The sequence below is a fragment of the Alosa alosa genome, chromosome 12, assembly GCF_017589495.1.
Source record: "Alosa alosa isolate M-15738 ecotype Scorff River chromosome 12, AALO_Geno_1.1, whole genome shotgun sequence".
Taxonomy (NCBI): domain Eukaryota; kingdom Metazoa; phylum Chordata; class Actinopteri; order Clupeiformes; family Clupeidae; genus Alosa; species Alosa alosa.
The window spans coordinates 7,654,640-7,677,396 of NC_063200.1; the positions used below are offsets into that span (position 1 = coordinate 7,654,640).

Consider the following 22,757-nt stretch of genomic DNA (forward strand, 5'->3'; position numbering starts at 1 on the left):
GGTCTCAACTCTCAGCGCAGAGGTCTGTTTCATCACACTGCTGCAGTCTCACTGGGACGGATCAGACAAAATTCTGCTTGTGATCAGGCCATACTACCCAACTGAGAGCTGTTCTTTACAGGGAGGCATTAACAAAGCTTAATCCTATGGATAAGTAGAGTGTAGAATAATTCTCAAATGCATTCTACCAAGCCATTAGTTTTATTAAGTACCAGTAAATCCATCTGTAATGAACTATAGTAAAAGGTTTGATATGTGGAGATTGAAATGGTATGTCTGAATCTTGTGCATGGTAGGAACAGAGAAGACCATGTCTAATCCATACTATAAGACCATATCAGTGTTGTTACATGTTCTATATTTACAAAAGTGTGAAAATGGAATAGCTCTGAAGCTATGTAAAATTAAACATAGACAGAGCTTAAAGTCTGTTTCTGAATGCCTGCTCTGTTTTCTGACCACAACTTGAACATGTCATGTGGAATGCGTCAAATCGTGGGCGGTGGTAGTGTAGTGGTTAAGGAGCTGGGCTAGCATGCAGTAGCCTGAGAGTTGTCGGTTCAATTACCAGCTTCCACCATTGTGCCCTTGAGCAAGGCACTTAACCCCAAGTTGCTCTGGGGACAATGTAATCCCTTGTAATATAGCTGACATATGTAAGTCACTTTGGTCAAGAGGTGTCTGCTAAATGTAATGTAATGTAAAGTAAATAGTTTCCCACACCACTGGACTTGCATTGTATAGAGATGCTGTTTGCTAGTTAACTGGGGAGCACATGGTGCTGATTAAGGTCTTTACTGTAGAGTGTCTAGCCCAGACAAAGGGTTGGGTCCACAGACACTGGTAAATCCAGCCACACTGAGCTCCCTTGGCTGTTTGAGGGGATGTAGTGTATCAGAGGACAACTCCACACCGTTTAAAAAATGAATTGTGAGAGAAAGAGAGAGATTCACACTGGGAGGAGAGCAAGAGCACCTCTTTTCCTGAAGGGCAAGCACACTTGCTGTTTCCTAGGTCAGTCATTTCATCAGGTACCAATCAAGCTGAGGGTAGAGATCTCTAAGGCAGTGGAAATCTATACATCTACAACACACAAGGGACAGAGCTGCGGGGGCTTTGCTGTGCAGGAGGTGGAGCTGTGCTTTTGGGTCTGGTCAGTATAGTGAGTGACCGCATAGTTGTTTGAGACCTGCAATGTGCATGGGGTAGCCTTAAGCGAGAGCCTTTTTTTGAAATAATCAACGAGAGGAATCTGGTCCTCGTCAGGTTCTGGAGGTTCTGTTTCATCTTGTTAGCATTGTAGAGAGGAGATGACAATCCTTCATCTCTCCGCTGACATCTCAGCCCCTGAATCTCATCTATCAGACTCCCCCCCCCATAGACCAGGGCAGGATGTCCACCTCAACACAGCCCGCAGTAGGACTCAGAGGATGGAAATGGATATCTACCTCCACAGTCCCTCTCCTCTCTCTCTCTCTCTCTCTCTCTGGTGTCCTCTCTGAACAACAGGGACCCAGACAGCAAGACCTCCCCTGGGCTCACCAGTAATGACTCTGCCTGATTGATACCTGATGTTGTGTAAATTGCATTAGTGATTTGGGATGCAGGGATCAAACTACATGGATGAGTTGAGATACTACTGCAGGGAATGGAGGTCTTTGCTGTGTGCTGTGAGTTTTTGTGTGCTTTGAATGTAAAGGTCTGAGAGACATTTTATTTAAGATGTGTTGAAAGGTTATTCATCTTGATACTCTATAGAAACTTATTATAGTGTTTGAATAGTCTGAGAATTGTTTTGTTCTGATCAACTTTCATCAAGGACTTTCATTTGCTATTTTGGCATTCGCTTACATTAAACTTCCAAATGAGTTACCTTTGTTAATATAATGGCTGCTTAAGAGATGCACACACTATTTGAAAAACAAAAGATTTTATTGGTATCTTAGAGAACTTTGTAGAAACTTCAGCTAATCGTTAAAAACAAAAGACAAAAGTGGCTATTTACAGTTGACCTCAACTTCTTCTGATAGAAAAACAAAATTCCAGCTGTGTGACACACTCTTACATCAACTCTGACATCAATCGAAGCAATTTACAACGGCTGACATTCATATAAAAAAGAGTTGTTGGATACATCCCTTTAACATTTCATAATATTTCAAACATGAGTACACAATGTGTGCAAAATTGTAGTCCATCCACCCCTTTTAAAAGGATCGATTAAACCTTGTTTTCACTGATACATATCCAGCCTAAGTGAAGTAACTGGTACAGGGTACATGTCCAACGTAACTGTACAGAATACATGTCCAATGTAACTGTATAAAAAATGTCCTTATGGTGGTATAACACATACAATCATCCAGCTTCTTCGGCAGAGCAGTCAATGCCCGCATAGGTGAACTTCTCATACAGCGTGGTGTTCACATATGTCTGGAAGAGAACAGGGGACATCCACGATAGTGTGAAGAAAGTAAATCACCAGTTAACCCTCATTCATATTCACACATTTGACAACTATCATTTATTTCCTCCAGTGTGATTATCACTAGACTCTAGACTAGACAGTTTTGTAAAAAAAAAATACAGTGATTTGGCTATTTAATATTAAAAGTGCCTAATGGTTTAAGTCAGGTCAGACAAACAGTAACCTTGCAGCTTGGCAGTATTTTTTGTACTTAGCAAACAGTGGAAGCAGAAGTGGCAGGGTGGGTTAGGAATGACGTGAATGTGAATAGTGGATGATGAAAAGATGGGGGTGTATGAATTACCTTTCTTTCTTCCAGCATCCGATTGAGCGAGACCAGGATCTGAGTGAATGAAGGTCTCTCGTAGGGTTTCTCTCTCCAGCATTGCCGCATCAGGTCATACCTGAAACAGCAAAGATACGGATCAGGGGCTGCAGATGTGGAATGCCTGAATACACTGGATAATACTGTATGAGGAAAACTCTAGAACAGTCTGACAGGACGTAACAGGTCAGGGAGTACACCTCACCCCACCCCACTGGTGTACTTACACCTCATCATCACAGTTGAGAGGCTTCTCCAGACGATAGCCCTGTGGCAGCTTCTCATAGAGCTCAGCACAGGTCATTCCACAGTATGGGGTTCCACCTTTTACACACACATACAGACACACACACACACACACACACACACACACACACACACACACAGAGAGAGAGAGAGAGAGACAGAGAGAAAGTACACTTGATTGAGAGGGTTTTCAGCAGCTTAGAAACTCCTTAAGTAATGGCTGCCAAACCAAAGTATCCATCAAAACGCTTTGTATTCTGAGAGGGCTTGCCAGTAATGACTTCACAACGTCAAACTTAACACAATCCCATTGTGGGGCGGCTCTCCAAGCCAGTTAAAACACAGCCGTGTCATTAGTCACTCAGCATTGTGCAGTTTGGATTGTACTCTATCAAATGAATCAGGAGTTCAGGCAAATCATAAATACTAACCCAGGCTGACAATCTCCCAGAGAAGAACTCCATATGACCACCTGTTGAAGAAGCACAAAAATAAAAATGCTGTTCCACTTACTGCAAACAAACATGTACACATGTATTACACAGTAATGTGTATTGTAAATATTTATACATCATAAGTAAACATCATGTTTCTGGTGGCTAACAGTAGTAAGTAAACATCATGTTTCTGGTGGCTAACAGTAGTAAGTAAACATCATGTTTCTGGTGGCTAAAAGTAGTAATAGGGCCAATAATGTAGCCAGGACTGAGACACTCACACGTCACTGTTAGTGGTGTAGACACTGTAGTTCAGAGACTCAATGGCCATCCATCGCACAGGTAATCTGCCCTGTATGGAGCAGACAGCAATCAAACCATCAGTGTGCTGAGCTCATGAGAAACAGGACTGAATGAGGTATACGGTACTTTTCTCCTGACATCCATACCATCGTCTTCTTCACATACACCTCCTGGCCTCGGGAGAGCCCAAAGTCCGCGATCTTCGCCACAAAGTTCTCCCCAACAAGAATGTTCCTGGCGGCCAGATCTCTGTGGATAAACTGATCACATCCATGGTACTGGCATTATTTATCATGTCTGAGTTATGCACTGCATTGTCTTTCTGTCTCACAGTCAGCACATTAATATGAAAATTTCAACCACGAACCAATAGAACTAAGTTCATGGTTCCTTAGCCAACATTGGTCTGTGGGTTTGGGTTTAGTACAAGTATGCTATTCCTGATTTTTAGTATCAGACTTTCAGAAGGTTCTGGTCTGTCTTCATGGGGTTTTCATGGTAGGTTTAGTAAAAGTATGTTATTCCTGATCTTCTGGTCTGTTTCATAGGGTTTATTACCATCACCATGACACTCACCCACACAGAGCACCTTACCTTACTATGCACAGAGAATCACAGGCTCAGGATCTGCCTCAGTCATTGCAAGCGCCTCTTAATTAATCACCCACTAGGTGGATACTGTTTTTAGACTTGATTTAGATTTTGTGTTATTTAGTATAATTTGTATTTTAGTATTCTTTATCTTCTACTGTCCTTATTGCTTAGCAGTGTTTTTTTATATTATATACTTTTAATTAATTTTTTCTGCTGTTAGTGAATGTGTGTGTGATGTCTGCATGCTACTGAGACCTTGAATTTCACCTTGGGGATCAATAAAGTATCTATCTATCTATCTATCTATCTATCTATCTATCTATCTATCTATCTATCTATCTATTTATTTATCTATCTATCTATCTATCTATTACCCCTTTACTGTTCACGGCCTATAGAATGAGACATGGAACAAGTCAAACTCAGCGGTCAGACTCGGCGGTCAGACTCACCTGTTTCTGGCTCAGGTAGTCCATGCCCCGTGCCACGTCTGCTGCAAAGTGCAGGAGCTGCTGGGAGGACAGTGTGGACGCTGTGCTGTGGGCGATGGCGAACGCTGGGTCCGTCTCCAGAACCCTGCTCTTCCGCAGGAAGTCCAGCAGGTTGCCGTGCGGAGCGAACTCAATGGCCAAGTAGAGATAGCCTGCAGAAGACATCTCTGACCATCAGCCCCAAAAGCCTAAATCCATAACCATGTCACAGTTCACTTCACAATTAGTTCCACTGGTTTGCACCTGTGTATATGAGATTTATGAGACGTGTTTAAACGTTCACCAGACGTGATTTCAGGGCGTCTGGGGGTCGTTCGTGAAATCCTTCACTTCCTTTATATATCTCATACATGATAAATGTCACGTACCACTCTGCATTTTATGTTATCGCTTGAGTGGTGTGTTAAAAGGCCCAGGTGGGCTCTCAAAGCGTGTAAGTGGAGGAGAGGTGAGGAGAGGAGAGGAAGGGAAGGAGGAGGGGAGGAGAAGAGAAGAGAAGAGAGGAGAGGGGAGGGGAAAGGATCGGAGAGGAGGGGAGGGACAAGGGAGGAGGAGAGGAGAAGAGAGAAGAGGAGAGGAAGGTAGAGGGTGGAGGGGTGTGGAGAAGAGAGGAGAGCGCTCAGATTTACCCCTGTGCTCACAGGCCCCCAGCAGATTGATGATGTTGGGATGGTGGCCAAGCTTGCAGAGCACCTCCAGCTCGCCGGCAAAGTCCCTGTGGTCATCCTTGGAGGCGTACTCTGAGGTTGTGGCACGCACACATACATCCGCACACACAAGCATACATACACACACGCATACAAACATACATACGTACACGTACCCACACACACACACACACACACACACACACAGCATTCATCAATACTGGTTTTGGCTAGCACGACAGCAGCACCAGGAAACCATTATGGAGTAGCAATTTGTTAAAGAAACTTCACCAAAAAAATGGATTCTTTCCACCTCCCTTCTCTGAACCAAAAAACAAGCCCATGCAAATCTTGCAAATCTTTACGATTCGTCATTGCTCTTTTACCAACAGATAACCTTTAACATAGATAGCTGTTGTTTACCATAATGCAGTGCGAGTGACAGTTGGAGACGAGTGTCAATTGAGTCAATGCTACTGGCCTGTAGTTTACCTTTCATCCTTTTTATGGCTGCATCCATTCTCAGACCGTCCTTCTTGATGCTGGCCTTCAGGACCTGTCCAAAATTGCCCTCACCGATGACGTCCTGGAACTTGATGTCGTTCCACTCGAGGGCAGGGTAGGCCACGTGCTGGGGGGTGTGCATGGACTTCTTGGGCATGTTCAGGGTCCCTGAGCTGAACTGCACCACTGGTTCCTCTCTCTGCAAGGGGGGAGAGTGGGGTTTCGAAAATGAGCAGAACAGCAAAATGGATGATTGATGCCTTGTGTGTGCATGTGTAACAGCTAAGTACTCAAGCATATTTACATTTTCAAATCATCAGTGTTCAACATTTCCATGATATTGTGCTCTTTTCAGTGAAGCCCGTAAAATGTGACTGTCTTCAGTCCAGTGTTGAAATTTCAGTGTGTGTGTGTGTGTGTGTGTGTTTTGTGTGTGTTAGTGGGTGGAGGATTAGTGGAGGTGGTGTATTGGGTGGTGGTGTGTGTGTGTGTGTGTGTGTGTGTGTGTGTGACTTACCACGATGTTCTGGAAAGCCTGCACCATCCTCCTCTGAAAGGTGGCACGTTTGAGCTGCAGCACGATGCAGAAGGCGATGAGGATGGTGATGCAGGTCATTCCCGCTGAGCCCAGGATGGCGAAGAACAGCATGTTGCCTTCACTGGTCAGTCTGCTCAGTCCTGTGGCAAAACAGAAGTCAAACCAGTCAACATAAAAAACCTGTGGAAATATGGCTATCTGCACTTGATTTTTTTGTTCATGTACATATGCCAGTGATGATAACAAAGTACAGTACAGGCCAAAAGTTTGGACACACCTTCTCATTTCAATGCGTTTTCTTTATTTTCATGACTATTTACATTGTAGATTCTCACTGAAGGCATCAAAACTATGAATGAATGCAAAGTTATTTGGCCCACAGATGAATATTTGTCAAGTTATGGCTTGCTGAATATGGTATTAAATGTAAAAAAAAATAGCAACTTTGAAGAAACTAGAATATAAGACATGTTTTCAGTTATTTCACACTTTTTTGTTAAGTACATAATTCCACATGTGTTCATTAATAGTTTTGATGAATCTATAATGTAAATAGTCATAAAAATAAAGGAAACGCATTGAATGAGAAGGTGTGTCCAAACGTTTGGCCTGCACTGTACATATGCTCTGCACTATTCATTTCACTGCAATCATACATACATATACATATACATATACATATACATACATATACATACATATATAAATATACATATACATGCTCTGCACTATTCATTTCACTGCAATCAGTGCCCCCAACACAATGTTAAAAATTGATAGGGGTGCTATATGCTTCCCATGCCCCAGAGTTGTGGTAACCCAGTGCAGTGGTTTTCAAAGTGGGGGCCGGTGCCAGGGGGGCCTCAGCAAGTTGGAAAGAAAAATAAAAGCAACAAATAAATACATTTGAACATTTTTAAATATACCCATTACTATGAGGGTTGTTATACAATGCCATTATAATAATTTGTCGCATATCTGAACATTATTTTCCATGATAATGACTGGGAATAATAGTAGAGGGATAGCTCTCATATAGCAGAAAGCCCCAAATGTAATTTTACACACTGTATGCTCCATCACAAAGTGCTTGTGGCTAAAATAGTTATTAGGATTAGCTTAATGTATTTTTAAATTTGCCGTAGTAATGTCGATGGGTTTAATAACACATCAAGGGGTCCTTGGCCAGAACCTAGTGGTATTTGGGGGGCCTTGTAGTGGAAAAGTTTGGGAACCCCTGACCCAGTGGACTCACTGGCGCTTTCCTGATGCGTGAGGGTCCTGACGTGGATCTGGGGTCTGTCCTGGCTTTCGCCCATGTTGTTGGCTGCCCAGAGCTCCACCTGGTAGAGAGTGTCCTGCAGCAGGCCGCGTAGCTGGAACTGCATGGCCAGCTGGTCCTGGGGCACGGCGATCTCCACCAGCTGACGCAGGTCGTCCTGGTCCCGCTGGTACAGGATGGTCACCTTGGAGATGGAGTTGCCCTCAGCCAGTGACCAGGTGATGGTGGCCGAGGTGTCGGTGACGTTGCAGGCGAGGATGTTGAAAGGTGCAGGGGGCAGTTCTGGGTTAAAAATGACCAGTCTAGTTAGACAACAATGTTTAATTTCCACAGTTTCATTGCAGTTGACAAATGCCTGAACCACCTTCAAATATTATGATCCCTTATTGACCTATAAGGTAACACTCCTGTAGTGTTCTCCAAAAACAAAGCACAGGCATTAGGAAAGAAATGAAAGACTACATTTCCCATGAACCTTTGCTCATCATCATCTTTAAGATCATACCATTGCTGAGGGTCCAGGCCGACACGGCTGCTCGGTACAAGCCCACTGAGTGGCCCGGGCGACACTGGACGTCTGTGCTGTCGGAGCTGGATGTCAGCCACAGACGGCACTCGTACTTGTGCTTGGGCTTTAGCCCGCGGAGTGGCAGGCCTGTGGAGTTGGCGGGCAGGTGGTACGTCTGGAGGTTGCTGGGGTCAGAGCACTGGAGGCACTCCAGCTGGTAGATCCAGTCGTCCTTGGTGGGCCGGTCCAGCGGGTCCCAGGACAGGTCCAGTGCAGTCTGGCTCAGCGGGACCAGTTTGATACCAGTGGGGTAAGAACACTCTGGAATCGAGGGAGGGAGTCATGCCATGTTGGAAATTAGTTATATGGGAGGACGCATGTATAGTGTGTGTGTGATTGTACATGTGTGTGTATATATGTGCATAAGTGTGTGTGTGTGTGTGTGTGTGTGTGTGTGTGTGTGTGTGTGTGTGTGTGAGGGTAAGGGTGTATGTACATGTGTGTGTGTGTGTGTGTGTGTGTGTGTGTGTGCTTGTGTGAGTATGTGTGTGTATGTGCTTGTGTAAGGGTGTGTGTGTGTGTGTGTGTGTGTGTGTGTGTGGCTTTCTGGTTTAAGTACATAGTGCATGCCTCACCCAGTAACTGTGTGTAGAAGCTGGCCTCAGGTCCGGGATAGCCGGTACCTCCTACTCCTCTTCGAGCAAGCAGCACAAACGTGGTGTATTCAGTCATGGGCGTCAGGTTCTCCAGCTTCACCTGGGAGCCCATCACTGATACACACAAACACAAACAAACAGATGAGATCAAAATCCATTACTACAGCCAAACACACACACACACACACATACACACATACACACACACACACAATTAGATGAGATAAAAGTCACTACAGCCAATTCTCAGTTTCATTAGTATTCTGAGAATCGCACAAATATCATCCAAGAGCAGTAAAAACATGCAGTCTTGTGATTATGGAAATGTAACTCAATTGCACGTTGCTGACAAATGAAAAACTGAAAAACCTTATCATTCCATTTTGACCACCGGATGAGTAAGACGTGTGTTAGTACACTTTTAACAAGGGACAGAAGTGCCGGCACGTCTTCAAACAGCACCAAAATGGAAACAGCTCCAAGGTCTCGAGGATAACCTTGGGAGCAACGAAGACACGCAGAGATATGCAAAGCAAGCCATCTTCAGAAGAAACAAAAGCTCTCTGGAAGCAATTATTCTTTTCCTAAAAAACACAAGGCCCTTTCCGGAGGATGACCTCACTGCAATTGTTCTGTGCGCCCGTAATAACTTTCAGAACCAAGTATCAAAAAACAATTCCCCCCTAGAAAAACGTTGAGCTCATCAGATAACTATTTCTGTCCGCAGGTTTTAATTCAATATGCAATGGAAAACACATCATAAATTGAGCGCCAGCCAGGAACAGTGAGTTAACCTTTGAACTTTGACTTGTAGCTGCAGGATGTAAACAGAGCTCTCTGTACAGTGCGCACACTCACACACACACATGGCTAAACGCTGCCACCTACCTTCCACCATCCGCCACAACGAGGTGTTGACCTGCTTGTAGGCGACCTTCACGGAGGTCACAGGCCCGTCGCCTGAGTAGGGTTCCTTGTTCACGTGGATGACAAGATGGTAGGGCCCACTGCCGTTTAGAAAGGGGGGGTACTGGGGCTGTGGGGGAACTTTAAGAACAGGAACTCAATGAGGAAAGCTCTCTTCACATGCCTTTGTCATTGGGATATTCTATGGCTGGATGCCCTGAGAGATAACATATGCACTGGATCTTACACAAGAGCCAAAACATATTCTACTCCATGGGATCCTCAACGCTACACCAAAGGCAACATAAACCGTGTGGAAGTCAGATTAAATAATGCTGCACAGTTGGAGAATTAGCTCTGATGCGAGAGCAAAAACAGACTTATTTTCATTGTCAGACCTCTGGCATTTGCACAAGTAGACTGAATCTACGTGTATCATCTTTCTGCTATACGGACAAGATATCTCTCCACAGAGGACGAGTGCAGTGAAGTTGAACATCCTCAGAGAGAGAGGGGAGATGTAACTGAATAACCAAGACACTCAATGTGGGGCATTCATGTGGGGCATTTGAACACTAACTGAATATCTTTGGAGGGAGCAGACAGTGCAAGAGGACTGAAATCTGTTGCTGCACCCAAAGTAAACAGCTGGTTAGCTTAGAAGTCACAAAGGAACACAAGTCCAATTCCATGGAAAATTATGTTTTTTGTAATCCATAACGCCAATAAAATGTGATGGTATGGTATGATGTGAATGATTACATGACATTTGAGCATTTGCTATTTTTGGCTGAAGAATGTACATGAGAAAAAATTCACAAAAAATGAATGTTATCATTCACATCATACAAATGCCAAGGCATTTCACTGGCGTTATGGATGTGACAAAAAGTAAATTTTCCGTGGAATTGCCCCACTAATAAACTAAAATCTACTTAAACCAGATTATTCATTCAAGATCCTAATCTCACCTTTGACGATCACCAGGAAATCCTTGCCCACCTGCCCAGCTGTGGTGTTCACCTGGCAGCGCCAGTGGCCTGTGTCTGACACGGAGATCTTATCCACTCGGAACATAGAGGTGGTCTGATCATTCATCGTCTCTGTGTCCAATGCCTGAAAACAAAACAAAACAGACACAAAAAAACTATTTTCTATTTTTCCTGACACAAAATGTCAACCAACGGCAGAGGGTTATTGTAAGGTGAACATTAACATACACTGTAACAAAAGACAGTAAAAGTTTCATGCTAACATAAGACTTATCTTGTGTGGCTACACAAATCTAAAATGACATCGGCTGCTGAGAGCCCTGTTGTTTTAAACTCTCATAAATATCCTGTGATCCTGTGTCCTGTGATTTAAGATGACTGGAGCATCCTGCGTTTTATACGCACATATACAGGTGTCCTGTCGGGTTTGAGCAGGATGATGTCCCCGTGAAGCGGCACTGGTTGGCCCCGGGCGGAGCAGTTGACCATGTAGACGACTCCAGCATTCAGCTCCTCTGTGTCCCTGAAGGTGCTGACCACAACAGGAGGTTTGTCTTGAAAAAAACGACAATGGACAGCGTTATGAGGGACTGGTGGACAGACCTCCTGATGTTTAAAGTAAGAGAGAGAAAGAGAGAGAGAGAGGATATGTGGTTGAGAAGGAAAAAAAGAGATCCTCTTCTCCTACCTTCTCCCTCACAGCGAGAGCCGTGTCTCCCTGGACACACGCAGCCCCGATAACGGTCACATTTTCCTTTCCCTCCACACATACAGCGCAGTTTACAGCCAGCCCCATAATAACCTGCTGGACAAGCTGGACATCATATAAAATGTCTGTTGGTTATTCTCATTTCTCTGAGTAAAATCACATGATGTGTGACTAAACTGCAGTATCAACTGGGAGAGCATCCAAGAGCACAATTATAAAGCATATAGCACACACACACACACACACACACACACACACACACACACACACAAACATACACAAACATATATATACGCATTTATATACATATACATACAATAATGTAGTACTATAATATATGAGTCCCTCACGTTCCCTGCAGTTCAGGCCTCTCCATCCTGTAGAGCAGGAGCATCCATACGGGTCCCGCAGGCAGAACACCATGGACTGGCAGTTGCCATTCATGCACCTCTCCTTACAGGTCCGACCAAAACGACCCTCACCACAAACTGCACAGTAGAGAATTGTATAGTGTGATTTATGTTTGACATTCTGGATGTTTGAAGAAGTCTAAAGCACGGTTGAATGTGATTCAGTACCTATTTCACACGTGGAGCCCTTGAACCCTGGAGGACAAACACACTCGCCGGTCTCGTCGTGGCACACGCCTCCGTTGGCACATTCCGGGCAGCTTTTGGAACAGTCCGGACCCCAAAGTTGAGCTCTGCATTCTGGGATTCCATCAGAGCATCAAAGCATCAGAAGACAAACATGAGAGCGATCCCAGCGGTCAGACATCTGAGATAGCTGGCATGAGTGGAGCCTGCCTGTGGTCAAAATCCTGGGGCTGGACTGGATCGTGAGGGAGTAGAGAGGAGGACTATCTCCACCCAAGATAGAATAATAGATATCTTGGACACAGAAACTACCCATTACTGTAAAACCACATCTAAACATCACCTCTCCTGAGGTCGACAGTAACAGCAGGTCATGAGTTAAAAGCAATGAGATACGATCATGACTCCACAGAATTTGGAAACTGCAAACTATTGGTCTTGCATTTATCAGATAGCCACAGAATATTAATCTGAGTTTACTTCAGGACATTCTGGACTGGACATTGTGAACACTGATGTTATGTGATTACTTAGAGTGAAGTTGAAAACTAAACACCCTTAAGGGGTAGACTGTGCCAGCGATTCCCTGACAGAATACATTCACTTAGCTCACCAAAATGCGGTATGTGACTGTACAATGCATATGAATATGAGGAGATACAGTCAAAAGTCAACCCCAATGTTTGAATACGTCCTCTCCATCCTTGCACAAACAGATCCCAAGCACCGCAAGATGACTGAAGACACCTAGCAGCAGTGTGAGATGAAAGAGAATGAAAGCAACACTAACTTCTTACTATCAGCCTGGTGATCCCAGCAGTGATGTCTGAATCGGCAATGTATCTGGCGGTGTAGAGGCCAGCATCGGCAAATGCCGCTGATTTGATAGGGTACTGAAGTGTGTCAAAGATTTCATGCTTCGGCAAAGAGTGAAGAAATGTTCCTGAAAAATTCAGACATTTTCTCACAGTTCCAACAGTTGCTGATTACAGATTTCAGCAAACCTCTGATCTATGTGGTTTATAACTTTGACCAATTTATTACATCAGACAAAATAACAGTTCACGTTAGTTAATTGACCATCAAATATCATCAAGGAGCACAGGGTTAGACTGCAAGCACTTGATAAAATTGCAAGATGATCTCCTTCCCTGGAATGACTTAATGTTGTTACATCGTCAAGCAATCATACCATTCTTATAGATGAGTGGATCCATCTGCAGCACTTTCTTTCGCACATAAGTAATGTTGACATTCTCCCCAATGCTGGCCGTGATCGTCAGCGACTCTGGAAGGAAGGCAGCTGTGGACCAAAATTAAAATTCACTGGAATCGCCAAGAGTAAGATCTGAGCAATCATAACATAGCCGACACTTACTGAGGGAAGACAAATAGAATGGAACACAAGCAAACAAATGGATTGGAGATTTTGCAGCAGTTTTACCCATCCAGGAAGGCCCAGGCAAACAAACTCTTCTGACAGGAAGTCAAAGACTATTGAAGTTCAACGTTCCAGCCAACCCCTCCTCCCTCGCATCTGTTTGTGTTAATTATGGGATGCGAGGCAGGGGAGGGCTCCCCCCTCGAACTAAGCATAACAAGTTATGCCGCCAAAAACTGACATTGTGTCAGAAATCATTTCTCATGCTTTCATCACCCCAATGTTAAAGCTGGGAGGACCATGTCCACTCCCTGAGTAAGTATAGTGCAATGTTGTTGCTTCAGAGGTTCCAGATGGCTTCAAAGCATCTCTCTCCCTTCATAACATTGGGCAGCATGTGTTGAATAACAAGGGTTGAATAACAAGACATCAAAATTTTGGATCGGGATCATTTTTCCAGATCTATGACTTATAGCTGTCACTACTTATACTGTATAGCTCTAAGTGCAATGGCTCTTTGGCTCTACACCAAAAGTATAGTATAGTATAGTAGTATAGTATATATACTTTTTTGATCCCGTGAGGGAAATTTGGTCTCTGCATTTAACCCAATCGGTGAATTAGTGAAACACAAACAGCACACAGTGAACACACAGTGAGGTGAAGCACTAATCCGGCGCGGCGCAGTGAGCTGCCTGCATCAACAGCGGCGCTCGGGGAGCAGTGAGGGGTTAGGTGCCTTGCTCAAGGGCACTTCAGCCGCGGCCCACTGGTTGGGGCTCGAACCGGCAACCCTCCGGTTACAAGTCCAAGTTACGAGTGCTAACCAGTAGGCCACGGCTGCCCCAAGTTGCCGCTATAGAAGGCATGCAAGCTGTTTTGGAATTTAGAGTAGGCCTAACATTTGAAATGTCTCTACCTTCATTCAGCATCTTGTAGGTGTAGATTTTGCCGGATTCTGCAGCGCCTTTGAATCGGCAGAAGTAGGAGCCAAAGATGCCATTGCGGTTGGTCCAGTCGATTTTGGTGGCGGAGCGGTACCGCTCATCTGGCATGTTGGTGAGCGTGGGCGGGTGGGGATGTGCTGGGTGGGCGTCGCGGTTCACGGTGAGGGAGTTGGTGGAGGTCCAGTCACTGCTTACGCACAGCAAGGAGGAGTTCACAGAGGTGACTACAGGGTCTGGGTTGATTAGGGTCAAATCTGCGATATCGGAGGCACTGCCTGGAAAAGACAGAGGGCAGAGACAGAAAGACACAAAACTGAGTTTTACTGAGGATGTCCTTTGTAAGTATTAAGTGAGTCTGGCTGTCTGAACAATGGAATTACTGCTCAGAAATATTTCTTGAAGATCCTTAAAGTCACATCAGTCACAGTCATTAAGATTTGGCTCGAGTTCATAGTTGCTAAACAGATGACAGTCAAGATCAAGAAAGTAAATAATTTCAGAATTAGCTGCAACTTAACAATAGGCTATTCATTGTTTACCAAAATAAGTTTGATGCTAAAGACTGAGCATTCATCTTCCCACAATTCTCAATAACTCACAAAACAGCATAATTACTATTTCAGTCAGACAACAGGGTTGCACCTAGCTAATACATACAGTGCTATCAGGCACTTAGCTGTTCCAGCAGCTGTGTGTGTGTGTGTGTGTGTGTGTGTGTGTGTGTGCATGTGCGTGTGTGTGTGGGGCCCAGGGGCCTGCCATGCTCTCTGGTGCATCATGTGGCTAGAACAATAACTGCCTCTGATTTATGTGCTACACTAATGGACTTTATGGGACCCCGGGTTAAGCCCATGCGTCGAGATTTGGCAAAGCGAGAGGGCTCGCGTAATGCCTTGTGCAAACACAAGCACATGCAAGGTCAGGTTCTTTTTCTCCTTCTGTGCGCAGATAGTCCCACCTCGATATCATGATGAATTTTCACACCAGAGAGTAATTTGGTCTATATGCACTAACTAAAAGAGGTGTAGATCATATTACATAGAATCAGTGTCAGACATCAGATAGAACACCCTTATTAAAGTCACATTAATATCTGTCCGCAGTACAAACTAATAACTTCCTATAGTCAAGCTACAATCTTCATGTGGTCATCAATTTTGACAAAAAAAGACCAGAAAGCAGTATTAATCATGAGTTAGTTAAATCACAATATTTGAACCCAAGAAATACAGGACAGAGCTTCTTTCAGGATTACTCCTCCCGTTATTGATGATGTAACGACTAATAATGAATGATGAAGAGTTTGTTTAGAGTGCAGAGAGAGAGCTAGAGGAAGAGGATTACATTACCAATGGGCCGGTCAAGTCCCAATTTGAACCCACATCTAGCGTGAAGATTTAACGTTTATTTTCTCCATCTTCTGTTGTTTCAAACAGTGAGTCATTGCAACCCTTCCCCAACGTTTTTTTCCAGAGGATTCATTACTTTAGAGCACCGAGATGTAGTTCCTCCCAAATCAGCAGGGTCGATACGCAGGGAAATGAGAGTGAGGGGGTTTACAAAAGGCAAAGACTTTGTTTGTTTCCACTATGCCCACTGGGTATGTGAAGAGTTGAGGAGGAGAGCTGTTTGGGAGGCCCGAGAGGGTTTGGATTAAGGACGAGCTTGAGGTGAGGTGAGGGCTGTTTACTGTAGCGCTGGTCGTAAATGTGCTGCTGGCCCGTGGCTCCGAGAGACTCCTGTCAGGTTAATCTTTTCCTGCCTTCCATGGTGAGTGATGAGCGTGTCAGAGCCATGGAGTTGATGCATGGTGAAATGTTGGCCTGACGCCGTCCCTTCTCTACAGGGGTGTGTGTGTGTGTGTGTGTGTAAATATGCATAAGTGTGTGTGTGTGTGTGTGTGTGTGTGTGCAGCACAAGTGTGCACTAGTGCCCACCCCGGGGTCGGCACAGTACAAAGCGCACCGCACACACACTCATGATCTCTTCCATATGCCTGCCTCCAGCGCGCTGCCTTTCACACCCGACACTCCTCACACTTGACCACCTATCTGTCACACATGCCGCTCTTCAAACGGCGCCGTACGCACACAGAACGCAAGATCATCTCACATCTCCCCCTCATAGCCTCTCACTCCCCCGCTGCTCTCCCGTAATCCAAACGGATGCCCACCGCTGTGTCTTGGAGGTGGTTGAAGCGGTGCTGCCCGAGATGATTTAGTGGAAGTCAAATTGAAGGTGTCAGTGCAGTATGAACACATTAGCATGTTGTTTTCAAGTGCAAAACCAATAGCACATGCACCGGTGCGTCCGACTCCTTGTGCAACATATTGATTCGCTCAGAGAGGGCAGCTTGTGGGGCGTTTGGCAACATGACAGCAATTGAGTGCAGGTGTGCTTGAGTTCCACGGGATAAATTGAAGTTTGATAAGTTCCATGCTCCTTTGGGGAAAGGGGTGGGGGTGGGGGCTTACAATCTGGGCTATTGGGGCCGGCAGAGTCAAAAGGGCACCAGCGTTTTTCTGTCAAAGGTTTGCGACACAGTAAGGGCTGCTGCCATTTTACCCAGATAAAACGGGTAATAAAATTAGTTAGTTCTATGTCTGGACATACAAACGGGACTGCTCCTGCAGTGGAAGCAACAGCCAGTTTATTTAAGCACACTCCATGAAAACCTCCCTAGCCAAGGTGATGGCGAGCCAGCCAGTAGATTGTCAGTGCCCAAAGAGATAGACCCTTGGCCAACACTATCAACTATGTCAAAAAACAAATAAATTCTAATTAGGTGGGTTCAGGGGCTTGCATATACTGTGAAAAAACTTTCTTCACTTTTCAGTCTTCCTCTCATATTTCTGCTTCCAGCCGTCTTCTTTCACAATTCTCTGGTTTTTGGGCAAAAACAAATATTTTATCCTACCAATTTTCTCAAAATGAGTTATGTCAAACTGATAAATGTGTCTCCAGTTGTTAACTGATTCAAGACTCTCTGAACAATTTCTGCTCTTTGAACATATTAGTACTACAGCATATGCATCTAGCTCTTTCTGTTGTAACAGTACATCAAACTGCAATTACTATTTGTGCTTTTTTTATCATGCACAATGAGTACCCTGATGGCAATAGGTGATTAGTGTTAAAAAAGGCCAAGGGGAAACCTCACCCACTTATTGTTGTAATAAGAATAGTCCACAACGAGGAGCAATGAGGGGTGTAGGTCTACGAAATGAACGCCAAAAAATTGCACAATAAGAACACAGTAAATATTGAAAACAATTTAGAGTGCTATTTATGGTCTAGATGCCAGATTATATTTGTAGATTATTTATGCCAATATTTTGAAAGAAAGTTCAGTGGTACAGTATGACTGGAGTAGGTCAGCAACATGTGCGCTCTCTGTGTCCTTTGAGTTGCTCTTTCAGCTAAAGAGATGGAGTTTATTTCACATTTGACATGAACTAAGGCTGAATAAACAAAGTGAGATACACAACATCAAAAAAAAAAAAAAAAGCAAGCCATAACACTTCTGGCTTGTGCAGCGATTTATGTGAGTGCGACCCAGGGAATTTCTCAATTTACAAATGTGAACATTTAACTTGCTTTCACATTTTGATCCAAGAGATGTCAAAAGCGTAGAGAGGCAGATGTTTGAGGGTGATACAAATTCAACATTCCTGCAGGAGTTTACAGAGTAACGCTGAATTGCCTTGGTCTAGTGCTTGGATGCAGACTAATTGTGTCGTGCAGTTTTATGGCTACCAAATAAAAAAAGCCATCTTAAATAAACACATTGAGTGTGCGCATAGAAGGACTTTGGAACTGATTTCACGGTCGAGGACCAAACAGTTTTCTGCCTGCTTAGACAAATATCTCCTAGAAAATAAAATAACTACAGCACTTTGTGTCAGACCATGCTTACTAAGCCTAAGAGCATACACACATAAATCCTGATTGGGAGCCGAGATGTAACGGATTTTAAAAGCAAACAAAAAATCATTCCGAATATGACCCCTGTAGACGTGTATAAACACAGTCGGCTGTTCTCTCAGTTTACACACAGCGATTCTATTTCCTGACTGCGCTTGAATATGAGATATTCCTAGACTGTAACGCACTCTTGTCCAGACCAATGTTGGCCAACATTTGTCAGCCACAGGTGGTCCAGCTCTATCTCTCTCTCTCTCTGCAGATGCTCAAAAGCCTTTAGCCCAGAGGCATATTTCATTCTCAACAGACGGCACACCCTCGCACGGGCGACACAAGTCAAGCTTATCTGGAAGAAAAAGCAACGAGGAAAAATACGAAGGCATTTCCTATACTCCCTTTCACTGTTGGCTCGGCTGTAGATGGCTGATGTGAACTCAGTGGGCCTAGTGGGTCATAAATAAGATTGGGGTTAATTGAGTCGGGTGGCGGGTCTGGACTCTGGGTCCGATCCAACCCTCCTCCAAAGCCGGGCGGAACAGCAACGTCAACATGACAAATCGTTCCCTACTCTTATCAGCGAAAGTTAGTAGTTAAGCCCCCGGCTGTAGTAGATATAGTGTTGCCACAACAGGGGGCTGTTAGGTTACTGTTGTGGCTGACTGCAAGCACAGTGGATTGTTTGGTGTGTCCAGGCAGGACTGTAGGCCCACAGCACTGCAAGTTTGCATTGCTTTTCACGGGTTTACTGGACCAAAGGTGACGGGAGAGACTCAGAAAGGCCAAGAGATTAAACTCATCCATTAACATGACGGAGAGAATGTGTTGACCTCACCAAATCTCCTTGATGGGAGGAATGTACTAGACCTCATCAGAAAAGCCATCAACAACAATGTGCAGAAATGTATGGACTCCAACATCCAAAGGGCTCGTAAAAATAGGACAAGAAGCCAAAGTGTGATGACCTCTGACACATGACGCAATCAGAAAATTATGACTTTGCAAAGGAGATGACTGCATTTGATATAGAAGTCATTCACAATTTAGCAACCAGCTAAGGATACACAAACCTATCAAACATTCACGGTCCAATCACTTATTCTAATTAGCAGGCTTACTACTGGGATTAATCATTAAATCAGAACCATTTAACTAGGGTTGAAGCACAGCCAGGAGCCCCATCTGCACACATTCACACCCTTAATTACACTGTTATTACAATGGTCAATGCTATCAGAGCCAATCTGTTGATAAACAGAGATAGGTTAATGAGCCTTTATATGCTGACGAATAGGGTTGTCTGGTAATCTACTGGCCATCTTAAACAGGCCCAAGTCGCTCATTTCTTCCAGTAAACCAGGGCATCCTCTGCATTGTTTTCACGAGTTGATTAAGAGGCGACAGAGCGTAGCTATGTTTTATTTTGCCAATGAGGGAGTTCAGAGTTGGCAGCCCAAGAACAAGGGGTGTGGGTCCATGAGAGAGAGTGAGAGAGAGAGAGAGAGAGAGAGAAAGAGAGAGAAACACACAGAGAGAGAGAGGGTGTGTGTGTTTAGGTGGAGAGGAAACCATTTGGCGTTCCAGTGCTTGCTTGACAGGATTATTTCATTAATTCCACCGTGTTAAGTAACTGGAGCCACTGGTACATTAAGCTCCAACAGCCCTCTCCATTTCCAGGCACTGGCCATATGGTTTTCATATTAATGCCGATGCTTTATTCACTCCATGTTTTTTCTCTCCCCTCAACATATTTCTCTCCTCCTCCTTTAGCCTTGATAGACACATCAGACTTCATCAGTGCAGTGTAGCCGAGGTCCATAAACGAGTGCTTAAGAGTCAGGGGGGAGAATTCTAGAGGCATTCTAGGGAGCCACAGACTTGATTAATGAACACCGAGATGGGAGTTTAAAGACCTCACAAATGACAAGAGCACGTATAAAATCTTTCCCTCATTTGCAGGAATTTTTATAGCGCCTGGGTTTATGCTCTGAACACACTTCACACTCAGAGACCCATAACCACGATGCTGGAAATCTAAGGAAGCTCACTTGAGGCATGACTGCAACCAGGCTGCAAGCATTTATACACTGGCCTACAAATCAAAACGGTTAAAAACACTAGTGGTACATCATCATTATAGGAACAGGTAAAATTACAGATAAAAGGAACAATCATGTGCAAACCATCAAGGCCGTGGAGCTCTTTGCCCATGGCTCCTCATACATTCCACAAGCTCAGATGTTCAATCCATCCCCAACATCACAGCCCACATTTAGTCCCATTTTTCACCTGGTACATAACTGTGGATTACACCAATGTCTCCTCTCCTTCTCCTGGGGTAGTTATAAGCACTTTGGTTTCTAGCACTCTGGAAAACATCACAGCAAAGCCCAAGGGGGGCACAAAATCCTCCCTCCTACATATGTAGACATCCCCAGCTTTGGGTGCCAGCTAGAGTCAACCTAATACAGTGTGAGCGATCTCGCTAGAGTCTGCCAAGTAAGGAGATTTCACACCCGTGTCACAATGAAAAGGGTTTGGAAGATAGTGTATTTGGAAATGCCATACACGCCGCACTGACTGACTGACTGACTGACTGGCGCAGGAGGCTGGGGCTGTAACCTGGTGTTGCTGATTCCTCTGACTTGAGGAACACGCACACTGAGTGTTTTGTGAGTGCTGGCTGTCATAGTGATGTCGTGTTTTGCCTGCGGCACCAAGAGAACAAGCTTTCTTCGTTACTTGGGCGCGCCTTTTGGAGAGGTTTTGAGAGTTTCCTTCAAAGCACATCAACCCAACACAATACCAGTGCCAAGATGGCTGAGATGTCTGTAATTCACTCTCAATGTCATCGGGTAATAATATTAATATTAATTAACACTGAACAATTGAAAACTACTTTTCCAAAACAACATGCACAAGATTAATTTTAACACTGAACAATTGAAAACTACTTTTCCAAAACAACATACAGGATTACATTTTGTGCACTACAAAAAATCCAGTTGCCTAAAAATTATACATTGGGTATTCAACTGGGGACAGATTTAATCCAAAAGAACATAGTTTTTGGCAGAGAAGGCAGTCCAAGAACAAAGAGAAAGAATTTTAAATATGTTAGTGGTTAGTGTTACCGGGGCCAAAAGGATGCTAAAACATTCAACGGAACTATTTCCCAACTGAACTTGATGCATGATGCAAATCTGACATTTGGAGGGCATCAGAGTTTAAGGCAGCTCTCTGTACCTCACGCAGCAAATCGGTGCAATCCATTCTCCTCAAATAAACTGACAAACACAGTAAAGCCTCCCAAAACCACATAAAACACCATCGCATCATCCATATATCTCAAAATGGACAAACTATAAATTTAGAGAGATAAAGAATGACATGCTTTTGAGACATTTTAAATAAACATTCTCCTGAAATAAACTGACAACATTTTGGCAAAGGCAGATTATACAGACAATTCCAGTCCTCATAAACATCATGACTCCCACCATTCCACATCTTATACATACATCCATACACACGTGCATACACACAAAGTTAAGACATAAATTGTGTCAAATATGTTTGGAGTCTCTCACTCCAATTACTTATGACTCACTAATTCAGAGGTTACTGAGGTAGTATCAAAACCAAAATCCAATAACAAACATTAGTGGTTAGTTATAATCAATGACTTCATAACGGACCATCATGACTCCACGCGACGTAGACAAAGGCCGGCAAACTCACCTGAGTAGATCCAGCAGAGCAGACACAGGGCGAGGGAGGAGAGCTGACGCATGTTCCCCCAGCCACAGGCCTGGTTCTGGGCACGGGAGAGGAGGCAAAGCTGGCGGTACATCCACAGCGAGGGGTTACACACTGGGCTACGGCTCAAGTCAGGGACCAAACCCCCAGAAGGGTGTCAGAAAAGCCCCTCCACACACATCTCGGCACTCAGTCTGAAGCTCAAAATTCTCTCCCTTCCCTTCCTCTTCCCCCTTTCCCTTTCTCTCTCTCTCTCTGCCGTCCCCTCCCTCTCCCTGTATTCCCTGACTGACCCCCCCGCGCCTCTCCTCTGTCCAGGCGCTGGGAGTTGAAGTTCCTTTTTCCTGTTTCCTTTTCATGTGAGGATGGGAAAGGCCTAGTCTGAACAATTGCTTGACATTAATTGCGGCTCCTGCGCAGCCCTGTAGGGCGTCTCCTCACTGGAACCCTGCAAAAGGACCCTCATTGCTCAGGGAGGGGCCGCAGAACAGAGACACTGGGGGGACACTTGCCGTGTACCCACAACAAACACTGCAATCATTTCAGGT

At 44.4% G+C, this 22,757-nt stretch overlaps 1 protein-coding gene across 1 annotated transcript; it reads right to left on the reverse strand.

The window, feature by feature from the left end:
* Positions 1-1,913: 1,913 nt before the first annotated feature.
* tek (TEK tyrosine kinase, endothelial) lies at positions 1,914-22,410 on the reverse strand. Its single transcript, XM_048259754.1, has 23 exons — positions 22,192-22,410; positions 14,502-14,804; positions 13,394-13,504; positions 12,992-13,144; positions 12,184-12,315; positions 11,956-12,093; positions 11,585-11,710; positions 11,302-11,450; positions 10,876-11,020; positions 9,887-10,045; positions 8,978-9,112; positions 8,340-8,663; positions 7,808-8,116; positions 6,532-6,692; positions 6,003-6,213; positions 5,493-5,603; positions 4,825-5,015; positions 3,925-4,038; positions 3,757-3,827; positions 3,470-3,510; positions 3,020-3,116; positions 2,772-2,871; positions 1,914-2,433 (listed from the first exon to the last, which is right to left on the reverse strand). The coding sequence occupies exons 1-23, from the start codon at positions 22,301-22,303 to the stop codon at positions 2,359-2,361; spliced, it is 3,468 nt and encodes a 1,155-aa protein (XP_048115711.1). The 5' UTR covers positions 22,304-22,410; the 3' UTR covers positions 1,914-2,358.
* Positions 22,411-22,757: the final 347 nt, after the last annotated feature.